The following is a 15,954-nucleotide window of genomic DNA, read 5'->3' as shown; positions in this document are numbered from 1 at the left end:
TTTCCTGTCGGTGTTAGCAGCAAATTATTGGGATGGGTATATGATTTGAATCAATGTAAATATATATATGTATATGTCAACTATAAAATATGCCATGAAGGGGATTAAACTATTTAAAAATTCAGTTACATTTTAATTTAAATAAGATTCAGATCAGATGTTTTTTATTTTTCCAATTAAAGTACTTAATTATACTACTTTTTCCTATAATGTAAAATTTCATAGAAGAAAAGATATATTAGAAACTATGTTAGTCTGCTAAAACTATTTTGCTGCGTTTTTTTTTTCAGTTTAAGAATGTTTTGTCCCTGTATCTGATACTGTGACATATGTTGATTGTCAGAACTTTTTAGTATTGTATTATATTTAGAAAATGGTATTTTACAAATTAAAAATCTTTTTTTGCCTTTGGTTTTAGGTGGAGAAACTCTTGATGAGTGTGGGTTAAAATTTCTTTTGGCTGTTCGACTGCATACCTTCCTTACAACTTCCCTTCCAGGCTATCGAGCTCAACTGCTCCACCAAGGTAATTTTGATAATAATCTATTCTGGGGAAGTAAACTAAGTTTTTCCCCAACCCATGATAGTGATGATGAGTTTGACACATTCATAGTTTCTTTTATTATTAAAATGTATATTTCCTCTTAATCTTCTTTGACATTGGAATTTTTAATGATAGATGAAAAGAGTTAATGAAGAAATGGATGTTTGGGAATTGGATATTCCCTTATGCGTGATGTATTAATAAATTAGTATTATTTCTAATTTTTTTTAGATTGTATTTGATATTTATCTAAATTCAGCTTTCCTCTACAAAATTGAGTAACACTTTTGTAAAAAAATACATGTTCAAATTTAAATGTTTTATAAAAACAATGCAGAACAGAGACAGTAAAAATTCATCTATCCCCCAAACTGATAAATTAATGTGAATTTCAGATATTAGTTTAATAAAATTAGTGTATTTGAGATATTCTTACAAACTGCTAGGACTTTACTTAATTAAATCAGAATATTTATGGGTCAGTACCCTGGAACTTGAGAAGAGAGAGAGCTGGTTCCCAGTGCCACAGTATCCATAAGTGTAGACAGTGCTTTTGGGACTGGAGGTTGACCTGTGCTCATTGGTCTCTGTCTCTTGGTCTCTCTTCTCACTGCTTTCTTCCTCCCCCATTTGTAAAATATAAAAGTCAAAAATAAGTTCTTTTAAAATCTTTATTATATATTGACAGATAATTTTGAATATTTATGAGGTACAAAGTGATACTAGGAAATATGTATATAAAAGAGAATGATTAATTCTTAGCAGTTTTGAAATGTACAGTATATTGTTACCAAGGGTAGTCACCACGCTGTACTTGGGAACTTACTCCTATCTAACTGAAATTTTGTATCATTTAAGCATTCTCTCTCCACCTCTCTGATTCCCCAGTACTTCATTATTATATACACATTTTCTTTAGCCTATTTATCCATTGATATAGGTTGATTCTATTACTGAGTTATTGTGAGTAAAGCTGCATTGAACATAATAGTGCAGGTATCTCTTAAACATACTAACCTCAGATTTTTTCGATATATACTCAGAGGTGGTATAGCTGGATCATACGTTAATTCTATCTGTACAGTTTTCCATAGTGCCTGTAATAATTTACATTCTGACCAATAGTGTGCAAGGCTTCCCTTTTCTCCATGTGCTTGCCAACACTTGGTATTTTTTGTCCTTTAGGTAATAGCCATTCTAACATGTACAAGGTGGTTTCTCATTGTGATTTTACTTTGCACTTCCTTGATGATTTAGTGATGTTGAACATTTTTTTCATCTATCTGTTGGCCAGTAACATATCCTTCTTTAGATTAATGTCTGTTCAGGTCATTTGTTGATTTTAAATTGAGTTACTTGTTTTTTCCCTTTTATATTTTAGATGTTAACCCTTGTTAGATATATAGATCGCAGATATTTTCTCCTAATCTGTTGGTTGTCACTATACTCTGTTTATTATATCCTTTGCTTTCCAGAAGCTTTTAAGTTTTGATGTATCCCCATTTGTCTGATTTTGTTTTAATTGCCTGTGCTTTGGAAGCCGTATTCAGTCAGTGTCACAGAGCTTTTTACCTATAATTTCTTCTAGTAGTTTTACAATTTTAGGCCTTATGTTTAAGCCTTTAATCCATTCTTGGTGAATTAATCCCTTTATCATTATGTGATGCCTTTCTTTATCCCTGATAACTTTTCTCACTTTCAAGTCATCTTCATATGACATGACTATAGGCATTCCATCAGTGTTAATATGTACATTTTTCTCTGTTCATTTACTTTTAGTCTATATGTGTTTACATTTAAAGTAGGTTTCTTATAGACAACAACATATAGCCGGGCCTGGTTTTTGTCCCACTTGACAAGCTCAGTCTTTCAGTTGGTACATTTAGACTTTGACTATTCAAAGTGAATACTGACGTAGTTAATATCTGCTATATCCCTTACAGTTTTGTGGAATATAATAGATCTTTGTTGCTCTTTCTTCTTACTTATTTAATTCAGGCATCAAATTGTACATATTTTGGGGATATAATGTGGCATTTTAATATGGTACGTGTATACAATCTTTAGCGATGAGATCAGGGTGCTTGGCATATTTATCAACCTAGACCTAAATAATTTCTTTGTATTGGGTACAATTCAAAATCTTGTTAGTTTCTTTGAAATATTCAATTAATTATCATCAGTTTTTTGATCCTATTTTTGTCTTCTCTTGTGAGTGTGTTTGTTTTATGATACTGAGTGTTGAACCCAGGTACACCCAACTACTAAGCTACGTCCCAGCTTCTTTTATCTTTTATTTTGACACAGGGTCTTTCTAAGTTGCACAGACTAACTTCAAGCTTGTGATTCTCCTGTTTCAGCCTCCAGAGTAGTTGGGATTACAGAGGTGTGCCAACATGCCTAGCTTAGTGTTGTAGTTTTAATGAGCATTATTTATATGATTTCATTATTTCTCTTTTATCATTTATCTCTTTTTGTTTTTACTTTTGTTAGTATTGCCCTGAAGTTTGCATTGTACATTTACACTTTCAAGTAAGACTGTCATATAATTTTCAAGTCCGGTTTCAGTGGCACTGTACTTTTTTTTTGGTACTGAGGATCAAACTTGGGACCTTGCGCTTGCAAGGCAGGCGCTAGAACCACTGAGCTAAATCTCCAGCCCTAGGCACTGTACTTTTTCACAGGTAATGAGAATACCTTTTTTAAAAATAAATTTTATTTTATTTTATCCCATTTCCCCCCTCAAGCCCATTCCCCTCCCTATGTACAAAAGCTTTGTTTCCATTTTTTTCTTTTATTCTCACTTTTTTCTTGTCCCTTCCTTCCTCTCTCCCTCTTCCCTTGTTCCCCTGCCCATTTGAACACTCTTCCCATTTCCCAACATGCGTTATACATCTCAGTCCTTTTTTCCACATTCAGTTTCTCACACCGGAGAAACAATGCAATATTTAAACATGTGTCAGATTTATTTCACTTAAGAATATGGTCTCAAGGTCCATCCATTTAGCTATAAATGTCTGAAGCACATCCTTCTTTATGACAGAGTAGTACTCTATAGTAAAAAAAAAAAACACCAAATCTTCTTTATCCACTCATCAGTTGATGGGCATTTGGGCTGTTTCTGATATTTAGCTATTACATACCGTGCTGCCATAAACACGGATGTGCGTATATCCCTGTGGTATGATGCTTTTAATTCTTTCAGGAAGATACCAAGAAGAGGTTTACCTGGGTCAAATGGGACCTCTAGTTTTAGTTTTTTGAAAAATCTCCACAATGATTTCCGCAGTGGTTGTACCAGTATAAACGCCCACCAACAGTGGAGAAGGGTTCCTTTTTCCCCACAACCCCTCCAGGATTTGTTATTCGTTAATTTCTTGACAGCAGCCTTTCTTTCTGGAATGAGATGGAATCTCAGTGTTGTTTTAATTTGCATCTCTCAAATGACCAGTGATGTTGAACATTTTTTCATATATTTATCTGCCATTTCTAATTCTTTATCTGAGAAGTGTCTTTATTTCAGATGCCCATTTTTCATCGGGTCTTTAAATTTGGGAGGTCTGATTTTTTTTTTTTTAAGTTCTTTATATATTCTAGATAATAGTCCTATAACTGAATAGCTGGTAAAAAATTTTTCTTCCTCTGTGGGTTATCTCTTCGCTTTGTTGGTGGTTTCTCTTGCTATGCAAAAGCTGTTTAATAAGATGAGGTCCCAGTTTCTGATTTTTTTGTAGTATTTCCCGTGCAGTCTGAGTTTTGTTCATGAAGTCTTTGCCTACACCTGTGTCTTCAAGCGTTCTACGTATTCTCTTTTGCAGCAGATTTAGTGTTTCTGTTTTAATATTTAGATCTTTGATTTATTTCAATTTTAGGTTAGTGCACGGTGAAAGACATGGGTCTAGTTTCAATCTTCAGCAGGTGGAAAACCAGTTTTTCCAGCATGATTTATTAAAGAGGCTATCTTTCTTCCAGTGAAGATGTTTGGCTCCTTTGTCAAAGATAAGGTGGTTGAGTATGTCTGGAGTTGTTTCTGCATCCTGTAGTCTGTTCCATTGATCCTCAGGTCTGTTCTTTTGCTAGTATCATGGTGTTTTTATTACCATAGCTTTGTAGTATAATTTAAAGTCAGGGATTGTAATACCCTCTGCCTTGCCTTTGTTGCCCAGAATTACCTTTGCTATTCTAGATCTCTTCTGGTTCTAAATGAATTTTAGGATAGTTTTTCTAATTCTGTGAAATACGCTGTTGGGATTTAGATTGGGATTGCATTGAATCTGTATAACAGTTTTGGTAGTATGGCCATTTTCACTATATTGCTTCTTCCTATCCAAGAACAAAGGATATCTTTTTGGCTGGGGACTCTTTTAATTTTCTGATGTCCTCTTCAATCTCCTTTTTCAAGAATACTGTAGTTTTTAATGTAAAGGTCTTTTACTTCTTTTGTTAGATTGATTCCTAGGTATTTCATTTTTTTGGATGCTATTGTGAAAGGGATTATGTCTCTTAATTTCTCTGTTCATGAGTCTGTTAGTTATGTACAGGAAGGCTATTGACTTTTGAGTGTTGACTTTGTATCCAGCTATGCCACTGAATTTGGTTATTACATCTAGGAGTCTTTTGGTGGAGATTTTGGGGTCTTCTATGTAGAGTATCATGTCATCCACAAATGATGATAATTTAACTTCTTCCTTTCCTATCTTTCTTTCTTTTATTTCTTTCTCATGTCTAATTGCTGTGGCTAATGTTTCCAGAACTATATTGAACAGGAGTGGTGATAGTGGACATTCTTGTCTTGTTCCTGATTTTAGAGTGAAAGCTTTCAGTTTTTGACCATTTAGTATTATGTTGGCTGTTGGTTTGTCGTAGATGGCTTTTATTAGATTGAGATAAAATCCATCTGTACCAATTTTCTGTAGGGTTTTTGTCATGAATGGGTGTTGGACCTTGGCAAATGCTTTTTCTGCATCTGTTGAGAGGATCATATAGTTTTTGTCCTTGGCTCTGTTAATATAGCGTATTACATTTATTGATGTATGTTGAACCATCTCTGCATTCCTGGGATGAATCCAACTTGGTCATAATGTATAACCTTCTGGATGATTTGCTGCATTCTGTTTGCCAATATTTTATTGAGGATTTTTCCATCTATGTTCATTAGGGAGATTGGCCTGTAAGTCTCTTTTTTGGTTGGGTCCTTCTCTGATTTTAGAATCAGTGTAATGTTTGCTTCCAGGAATGAATTTGGGAGTATTGCTTCCCTTTAAGAGTTTGAGGAATAGCGGCATTTGGTCTTCTTTAAATTTCTTGTAGAATTCAGCAGTGAATCCGTCAGGGCCAGAGCTTTTCTTTGTTGGTAGTTTTTTAATTACATATTCAATTTCACTGACTGATAGTAGTTTATGTAGAATTTCTATATCTTCTTGATTCAGTTTTGATAATTCATATGTATCTAGGAATTTGTCCATTTCTTCTGTATTTTCCATGTTAGTAGAATACAGACTCTCGAAGTAAGTATTGATGATCTTCTGAATCTCTGCAGGATCTGTTGTGAATCTCACCCTTTTCATTCCTAATTGCATGGATTTGAGTCTTTTCTTTCCTTTTTTTTGATAAGGTTGGCTAAGGGTTTGTCAATTTTATTTAATCTTTCAAAGAACCAACTCTTCGATTCACTGACTCTGTAGTATTTTCTTAGTCTCAATTGTATTAATTTCTGCTCTGATTTTTGTAATTTCCTCCCTTGTACTAGCTTTGGGCTTGACCTGCTCTTCTTTTTCTAGAAGCTTGAGGTTCAATATTAGGTTGTTTATTTGAGCCCACTCTGTTTTTCTCATACGGGAATTCACTGCTATAAATTGCTTTCATTGAGTCCCATAAGTTCTGGTATGTAGTATTGTCATTATCGTTTAATTGTAGAAATTGTCTGATTTCTAATTTCATGTGTAACCCATTGATTGTTCAAGAGGGTGTTATTTAATTTCCATGTGTTTACAGAGTTCTTGTGGTTTCTTTTGTCATTGATTTCCAACTTCATTGCACTATGGTCTGATAATATGCATGGGATTATTTCAATTCCTTTGCATTCACTGAAGCGTGTTCTGTGAGCTAGTATATGATCTATTTTGGAGAAAGTCCCATGTGCAGCTGAGAAGAATATGTATTCTGATGTTGTGGGGTGGAACACTCTGTAGACATCTACTAAGTCCATTTGTTCAAAAGTTTGGTTCAATTCTAATACTTCATTATTGATTTTTTTGTCTAGTTGATCTATTTGTGGCAGTGGGGTGTTGAGGTCCCCTATTACAACTGTATTAATGCTTAATATGATTTTTCATGTCCATTAATATTTGTTTTGTATAGTTGGGTACGCTGCTATTTGGTGTTTATATTTGGCGTTTATATTTGGTGGCTATATTTGGGATTGTTAGCTCTTCCTCTTGGATTATTCCCTTTAACAGGATGTAGTGGTCTTCTTTGTCTCTCTTAATCAGTCTCGGTTTGAAATCCACATTGTCTGCAAATAAAATAGCTACCCCTGCATTTTTCCAGTTTCCTGTTACATGGAGCATTGTTTTCCATCCCTTGACTTTCAGTCTATGAATTTACTTTTCAAATAAATATGTTTCTTATATGCAGCATATTGTTGGATCTTGCTTCTTGATCCATTCTACCAGTCTGTTGCTTTTGATTGGTGAATTGAGACCATTAACATTGATGGTTAATACATTGATATGTATTGTCTTATCTCTGTTATGTTATTTTCCAGCTCTTGGCTTCCTTCTTTCTTTTTCTGTTTAATTTCTTTTCTTGTTTGGTGGATTCATTCTGTTGGGGTTCATGGAGTTGTAATCCTTATTGTCTATTTGTAGGATATCCTTCGAACACTTTGAAATGCTGGTGTGGTGGTAATGATTTTCTTCAGGTGTTCTTTGTCATGGAAGTATATTATTTCTCCATCAATTTTGAAGGATAGTTTTGCAGTGTACATCAATCTGGCTTTGAGCTTGTTTTCCTTTAGGGCTTGAAATACTTTACTCCAAGTTCTCCTTGACTTGAGTTTGTGTTGAGAAGTCTGCTATGATTTTTTTTTGTACCAGGGATCGAACTTGGGTCCTTGCACTTGCACAGCAGGTGGCAAAACCACTGAGCTAAATCCCCAGCCCGAAGTCTGCTATGATTTTGATGGGCTTTCCTTTATAGGTGATTTGTTTCTTTTCTCTAACAGCTTCTGATATTCTGTCCCTGTGTTGAATTTCTGGAATCTTGACTGTTATTTGGCTTTGGGAAGATTTTTTTTTTTGATGATGGCTAATTAGGTTGTAATTGATTGTATGCCTCACTTGTCTGTATGTCAAATTATTTTTCCCTATTTGGGAAGTTTTCTGCCATTACTTCTGAGAACAGGTTTTTTTTTATGTCACTTGAGCTGTTCCCTGCTTTTTCATTGACTCCAATCAATCCTGTGTTATTCTTGTTTGCATCATCTAGCAGCTGTTGGATTGATTTCTCATGGTCCCTTGGTATTTTTTAAAAATCTCTCTTTTCCTGATTGCTAACTACAATCTTGTCTTCTATATTCGATATTCTGTCCTTGCATTGGCTCGATCTGTTGCATATACTTTCAGTGGAGTTTTTAATCTCCTGGATATGTGTTTGAATCTGTTTCATGGATTCCATTTCTTTCCTATACTGGGCATTCATGGTTTCCATAATGTTCTTGAGCTCCTCTGTTTTTTTATCTGTATCTTTCATTCTGGTCACCATCTCTGAGGTTATTGGGAATTTATTTCTGCATTTGATGTTTTTCTCAAGCTTTGTTCATTTGCTTTGTTACTTCTTCTATTAACACTCCAGGGAGTCCAGGTGGGTGGCTTTTGGATTGTTCCACTTCATTGCCCCGGGGGTTTGTCTTTGGTGAGCTGAAAGTCTGTGGGGTTGCATCTTGTTTAAGTGTTTCTTATTTTCTTTTAGTTTGATTCCTGATTTGATGCTTATAAATTGCTTATAGCAAGTAGCTTTATTTCCAGTATTAAGAACCCATAGGAAATGACCACTTCTTAGAAGCATCTTCCAGTTGTAGCTAGCTTTTGGGTTTTGAGTCTGTTGCAGGCTTCAATTTATTGGGGATGAGAAGTTTCTGCCTACTTGGCTCAGCTGCCAGTTCTTTGGCACTGGCCTATAGGTGTTTTTTTTTTTTTTTTTTAAGAGCCTTAGGCAATCTCAGTCTTGGTATACCAGGAGGAACAACTGATTAGCACAATTATGTCACCTTGGCTAAAGTAGTGCAATCAATAACAATAACATCAAATACAGCCTAGAAAATGTCAAATTTTCGCCCTCAATGTGGCTTTTACCTTTAGGGGACAAGATTTAAAAGGGGTTAGGGTATAAAAAACAGAAGTAGAAGAAAAGGAAGAGGTCAGAAGCAAGGCTAGAGGACAAATGTTAGGAAACTGGTGAAGATGACAGTTGGAAAAGGAAAGGAAAAAATAAAAAAGAACAGAACAGCAACAAAAACTAGAACTCTGTTCAAACTATCAAGAAAAAAACTAAAAACAATAGAAGAACTAGAAAAGAGGAAAACAGAAAGAAAAAAGATAAAAAACCAAAAAAATGTCCAATTGAAGGTGTGTCTCTGCTGTCACTGTTAGACAGTGTGGGCAATCAGAGTCCAGAGCCAAATTGATTAATCCCAGGAAGCTAGCTGCAACTTCATGGTGAGGTGGTAGATAATCCCAGCCAGCCTGCCCCTTTAGTTCCTCTGAAATTCGGGCCAGTTTCTGGCTAATAGGCTGGAACCGGATTCTTTGAGCCTACAACAGTCTTTATTTGTCTCCTGCTGGCTTGACCTCCTCTCCCTGACTACCTGGTGACTTGAACTCAGCACCTGCATCAAGACACTGGAAGCCACTAGATGGAGTCTGCCTGCAGCTATTCTGAGTTCAGAGCTCAGTTGGCCCCTCTCCAAGATGGCTACCAGCCAATCACCCTCTCCTGGCTGAGGTCTGAATCCCGATAACTCACCACTTGGTGCAGTCTAGTGCATCCATTGCTCTGTTCCACTGGTGTGTTTCTCCATGGAGCCCTCTGAGGTCTTCAGCAGTCACCATATGTCTGCAGGTTCAGCCCACTGTCATTCCCTCGCAGAGCGTTCAGGCTCTGTGAGAGAGTGCTGCTTGGCACCTCCCTCCTCTTCCTTAAAGTCTCTCTTTTCATTCTCCTTGTTGACTTCAATTCTCCCCTCAGATCCTTCCTGGGTCCTGGGGTCCCATTTCTTTCCTCCTCCTCCTCTTGCTGCTATATTCCAGTGTAAGGACACCAAATCTCAGAGAAGCTCTTTCTTTGCTGCTCACCACTCTGCCATCTTCTTGGAAGCCAGTCAGCAGCTTTCGTGAATGCTTTATAATAACAAAATAATCCTAATTCCTTTTTCTCATCCATGGGATTGTTGCTGCCACTAATTTCACTTATACCTATGCATACATAGGTATATGTGTGTATATATATATATATATATATATATGTATATTATAGTCACATATAATGAAGTTATCTTTATTGTTTTAACATGTAAAAGTTTGACATATTTTGAGCAATCATATTTGTTAGATAGATTAAGAATTTTAAAATCTAAAGTTTTTTTTTGTTCACTTATCCTTCTTTGAGTGCTTTATTTTCTTTATGTAGAACAAGCATCCTTTTCCATCTGAAGAACATATTTTAAAGTTTTTTTGTTTTGTTTTTTTGCAGAATAGATTTATTAGCAATTATTTCCTCAGTTCTTATTTGAGAAATTTTTTATTTTTCTTTCAACTTTGAAGGGTCATTTTGGAGAATATAGAATTCTAAGTTTGTGGGGTTTTCTTCTCAAGATTTTAAATATTTCACTCTGTTCTCTTCTTAGTTTGTATTGTTTGCAATGAGAAATCTGTTAATCAGACAAGTGGTATTTTTGTTGTTGTTGTTCTTGTAATTGTTGTTGGATGTGTTTGTGTGTTGTTCTGGGTAAAAGTTCTCTTTGTCTTTCCTTTCTGTAATTTGAATGTAGTATATATTAGTGTGTTTGGTGGTGGGGATTTAATTTATCCTGTTCAACATTCTCAGAGTTTCCTAGTTCTGTGATTAATTTGAAAATATTCTCAGCCATTGTTGCTTGAAAATTTTTTTCTTGTTTCTTTTTTCTCCTTTTGGTGCTCCACTCATACTTATTTCATGCCTTTTGTAATTAGCCACAGTTCTTGATATCCTATTTTGATTTTGTTCATTTTATTTTTTTCCATTTCGGTTTGAGAACTTTCTATTGTCCTCTTTGTAGGCTTACTTATTCTTTTGTTGGCCATGTTGGGTCCACTGATGAGCCTAAGGCATTCTTAGTTTCTATTTTGATTTCTCACATTCCCTTTGGATATTATATTAGTTTCTGTTTCTGCTTTTGTTATTCCCTGTTTTTTTCCCAATGATTCTCTGGCAAAAACATTTTTTTATTATAGTAAGAACACAACATGAAATCTATCCTCTTAAAATTTGTAAGTGAATAATACATTATTTTTGACTCTAGGTACAATTTTGGATAGTAGATCTCTATAGCTTAATTCATTTTGGTTGACAAACTTTGTGTCTCTTGATGAATACTCTGTTCTTCTTTCTCCCAGTCCCTAATAACTATTACTTGATTCTTCAATTCTATGCATTTGACTATTTCAGATAGCTCTTATAAATGATATCTTACAGTATATGTCCTTCTGTGCCTAGTTTATTTCACTTAGTATAATTACATAATGTCTTCAGGGTTTGCAGAATTTCCTTTTTTAAGGCTGATTAGTGTTCCATTACATATGTAAACCACGTTTTAAAAATCCATTCATCTGCTTATGGACAGTTTGTTTGTTCTCTATCTTGGCTAATGTGAACAGTGCTACAGTGAACACAAGAGTGCTAATATCTATTTAATGAAAAATTATTCTTTAGCATAGCTTAAAAAATATGAGGCCATATATGTATGTCAAAGCCACATCTTAGTCATTTATTTTGTCTAGTAATACTAAATAAAATATACTGTAATGAAATAAAATAGATGCCGAGCAATAAACACATGTGCAGGCCAGTAGATTGCAGACACAAATGATGTGTGAATCATTATCAAAATATTTTATTAATGTTTTATGGTATATTAATAGTCATAGGCCACATTATATTCAAAATTACTTAACTATATTATGTAATTTAATCCCTTTAAACTATGTAATATGATAATTCTATCACCATTCGCATTTTTAAATGAGGAAATTGAGGCATTAAGAAACTAACTTGCCCAAACTTGTGCAGTTAGCAGTAGAACTGAAATTTAATGTATGCATTCTGATTTTGTAGTATTTGTGTTGCTGTGCTTATTAGTTTACCAAGCTATTTTGTCTGCTTGATGTTTTTCAATTCCATAGAATTAAATCCATAAAACCAATGTTGACTAAAAGGAAATGAGAAGCAGCTTTAAAGAGAAAAGCATACCAATATAAAACATTGCTTCAGGTGTTTCTCATTTTCTGAAAAGAGTCATGGGTCATACTGTACCTAAAGAACAAAAGTACTGCAGCATTTTGGCATTTTTCATAAAGATTTTTACATATATTTTCCAATAAATGTATACAAAAACATTAATTATATTACATTAATTAGGAAAAATATATGTGCATTGGACTAGTAAATTGTTGGGAGAGTCAAGAATAAAAAATAAGCCATACTTCTTAAAAATTAAGTGTAATTGCATGTCTTATAAAAGTTTACATATTTTTATTGTAAATATGTGCCACACATTTATGATAATCATTGTATAGTCTTATTTATATTTCTTACAATCATTATTTTTGCCCTTTCTTCAGGCCTATCTACTAGTCATTTTGCTTGGGCATTTCACTCAGTAGCAGAAGAAGAACTGCTGAACATGTTGCCAGCAATGCACAAAGATCCCACTTGGTCTGAACTGAAAGCTATGGGTGTTGGGTGGTGGGTGCGGAATACCCATACCTTACGCAAATGTATAGAAAAAGTAAGTGTGTTTGTGGTGTAAAACCGCACTTTGGTGTACAAAATGGTGTGGTGTGGTGTAAAGACACTTTGGTGTAAAAAATGGATCAATAGGGCCGGGGATTTAGCTCAGTGGTGCTGCTGCCTCCCTCACAAGTGCAAGGTCCTGAGTTTGATCCCTGGTACGAAAAAAAAAAAAGGATTGATATATTTTGGATGCTTATTTAAATGGCATTCTGCAGCTCCTCTGCTACGAATTCTTTTCATTTTAAATAATCTTCACAGTGTATTTCAAAATATAATAATGTAATTTTTAAAAATTTATATAATTCCTAAACCTGCAGTCAACACATTCAATAGTATTTTTCTGAGTTTTATAAAAAAGATACATATATGTAAAGAAAAATAAAGTAGTACAGAAGAGCTTGTCATAAAAGGCTGTAGACCTGGCCGGGGATTTAGCTCAGTGGTTTCACCACCTGCTGCGCAAGCACAAGGACCTGAGTTTGATCCCCAGTACCTCCCCCCCCGCCAAAAAAGGTTGTAGACTTGGTACATAAAAGTCTGTATCCACAGCTACCATGAATTTCTTTTATTATTTGTATATACACACAGAAAAATACTATTGAATACCTTTTTAAAAAATATTTAACATTTAAATAGAAAACATGTATCTTGTATAGGAGGGAAATTGCTTGTTCACTTACCAACCATTTTTGTGAAAGTTTGCTATATACTTTAATTATAGGTAGCCAAAGCAGCCTTTTATAGAAAGAACGATCCTTTAGATGCTGCCATTTTTTACCTTGCAATGAAAAAGAAAGCTGTGATTTGGGGATTATATAGGTAAGTAAAATAATTTGTGCTTCAAAGTTATAAACTTTTCATGTGTAGATGCGTAAAGTAAGATTTGTTCTTCTTGATGTTAATTCATATTAATTTTTTTTTTTTTGGTACTGGAGATCGAACTCGGGTCCTTGCACTTGCGAGGCAGGCGGCAGAACCATTGAGCCAAATTCCCAGCCCCTATATTAATTCTTATAGGGGAAGGGCTTAGGTGTTTTCCACTATGGTAAAAAGAGAGGTCATTTTAGTTTGTTTTGGGATTTGTCAATCCAGAAATATATCTTTGCTTATTTTAAGAACTTATCAAGAGGCTTCTGTAGTACAAAGATCACTAAACTAAAAACTTGCATTTGGGATTGGGAAAGATGAATTGGTGGAGTCTAGAACAAATGTCTACCCTGAGCCCCACTGAGAACCCATAGGCCAGGCTTTACTTGTCAAAACTGTCCTCCTGTGGGCACTGACCTCATCCCTGAGCTGAATTCACATACAGTTTTTCTGTATCTCTCTCAGGATTTTTTGAACATAATTACGATAAGTAGTTCATTATGTTGATTTTAGTTCCCAGGTGCTCTGCATAAACAACTGCCTTTGGAAGAAAATCTTAGTACCAAATCAGTTTTCTACAAGACTAGGTCTTTCAGGATTGTTTTTAATAAGGGCAGAATCCTTAGATTTTGATCATCAAAGTCATTCCCAGCTGAGTAAGAGAGAAAGATAATTGATGAAGTTGAAATGGTAAAGGAGCACAGAAGTTAGTATGAAGTATTTCATATTAATACTATAATTTTATTTTGCATGGATTTTAAGAATTTTTTAGAGTGTTGCTCATGTATTTTTCTTTGTAATTTGAAAGAAAATTGTTAGTCTCAGACTTCATGGAAAAGTAAATTTTTTTTTTAACTATATAAGAGGTACTAGTAATTTTGATTCCCAAGTTAGTCCTAACTTTAGAAGATTAATTCTGGTATTGTATCCCAACCTTTTCATACTTTCCTTTATAGATCTCAAAAAGACACTCGGATGACACAGTTTTTTGGACACAATTTTGAGGAGGAGAGATGGCGGAAAGCAGCTTTAAAGAATGCTTTTTCTTTGCTAGGCAAACAAAGATTTGAACATTCTGCAGCGTTTTTTCTTTTAGCTGGTTGCCTCAGAGATGCAATTGAGGTAATGAAACTTTTTAAAAAAATAGCATTATCTTTCTAATTAATCTCTTTATGTCGGTCTTAAATTGTTAGTTTTAAAGTTCAACTTTAGTAGAAATAACACAGGATTAAAACCTAATGTAACTGATAATATTTAATAATGGCTTTAAAATTTTTCTTATTTAGCTTGAATGATTTTATATCAAAATTAGTATAAACTAGAATGATTAATTGGTTGGGTAGGCTGATTAGGTCATTTCAGTCTTAAAAATATTCATGAACAGGTAAAAAAATTAAAAGGTCTGTTCTATCAATTTAGACTTTTGAATGTGTGTTTATGTCTTAGTTGATAAATCTTAGACAATTTTTCACTGAATATTTCTCAGGAAACTTTAAAAATTATCAACACTTAAGGTATAACATTTCTATCTTAAATTTCCCTTGTGCTCAGAGTCTAATAATTAATTCAGAACAGCCTTTTATTTGGGAAATACTATAGTCTGCTGAAGTGGGTGGAGAAAAGTAAAAGTTCAAGAGTAAAATAAAATACATAGTTTGAAATGACACTGGTAAGCATTATCTAGTGTTTCTTAAATAGGCTAAATCGTTTAACAAATATATACTTAGTACTAGCAAATATTAACAAATGTTGTTAAGTAGATTTGTTAACACAAGCAGTATATTTTTTATCCTTTTTGCTTATTTTGGAAATTAAGCCTATGTTTTTCTAGTTGTTAGTGAGTTGAGTTTATTCTAAAATGAAAGTTCCCTCTGCTTATTTATGAACAATATTTTTTTAAGGTATGTCTTGAGAAACTGAATGACATTCAGTTGGCTCTTGTAATAGCAAGACTTTATGAGTCTGAATTTGATACATCTGCAACATACAAATCTGTTTTACGTAAAAAAGTGCTGGGAATTGGTTCTCCTGTCAGTGAACCCAGTTCATTGAACATAAATATGCACTATGATCCTTTTCTTCGGAGTATGGCATATTGGATTTTGGAAGATTATAGTGGTGCTCTGGAAACATTAATAAAGCAACCTGTCAGAGAAAATGATGGTAAGCTGCACTTCTAACACATTAATGACTGAGAGTGTTACTAGTATTTCCTAGGTGTGCAGATCACTGTTGGGTGCCGAGGGTATATAAAACAAATTGAATTTATGGTCTTTATGACTTTATGGTTTTGGAGACATGGGGATTTGTATTCAATTTTGCTTATTTTCAGGAAGATAAATCCTTTGAAAACAACTTTAGATTCTGTTTTTATGAAACAGATTTACTGAAAATAAATATCAGCATTTGCATATAAATATTTTGAAAAAGTACTGATACAAAGCCAGTTCTTTTATCTTAAGTTGAATTTACTGTGCATATTAGAGTAAGCAATA

General features: G+C 34.1%; 1 protein-coding gene across 7 annotated transcripts in view; it reads left to right on the top strand.

The window, feature by feature from the left end:
* The window catches only part of Dmxl1 (Dmx like 1), a 172,223-nt gene that overhangs the window by 65,714 nt on the left and 90,555 nt on the right, over positions 1-15,954 (top strand). For all 7 annotated transcript variants that reach the window (XR_015444714.1, XM_021238196.2, XM_004836161.4 and 4 more), the window contains 5 exons: positions 419-526; positions 12,421-12,587; positions 13,314-13,411; positions 14,416-14,581; positions 15,361-15,622. Coding sequence is in view for 6 of the 7 variants with exons in the window: in XM_021238196.2 (XP_021093855.2) it covers positions 419-526; positions 12,421-12,587; positions 13,314-13,411; positions 14,416-14,581; positions 15,361-15,622 (801 nt within the window). In the remaining variant the exon portion in view is untranslated. The remainder of the gene's footprint in view (positions 1-418; positions 527-12,420; positions 12,588-13,313; positions 13,412-14,415; positions 14,582-15,360; positions 15,623-15,954) is intronic.

This window comes from Heterocephalus glaber, unplaced genomic scaffold, assembly GCF_053883595.1.
Source record: "Heterocephalus glaber isolate CG9 unplaced genomic scaffold, H.glaber_assembly_v1.0 deba00001606, whole genome shotgun sequence".
NCBI lineage: Eukaryota > Metazoa > Chordata > Mammalia > Rodentia > Bathyergidae > Heterocephalus > Heterocephalus glaber.
The sequence above is the reverse complement of the archived record's forward strand: the minus strand, read 5'-3'. Positions and strand labels throughout refer to the sequence as shown.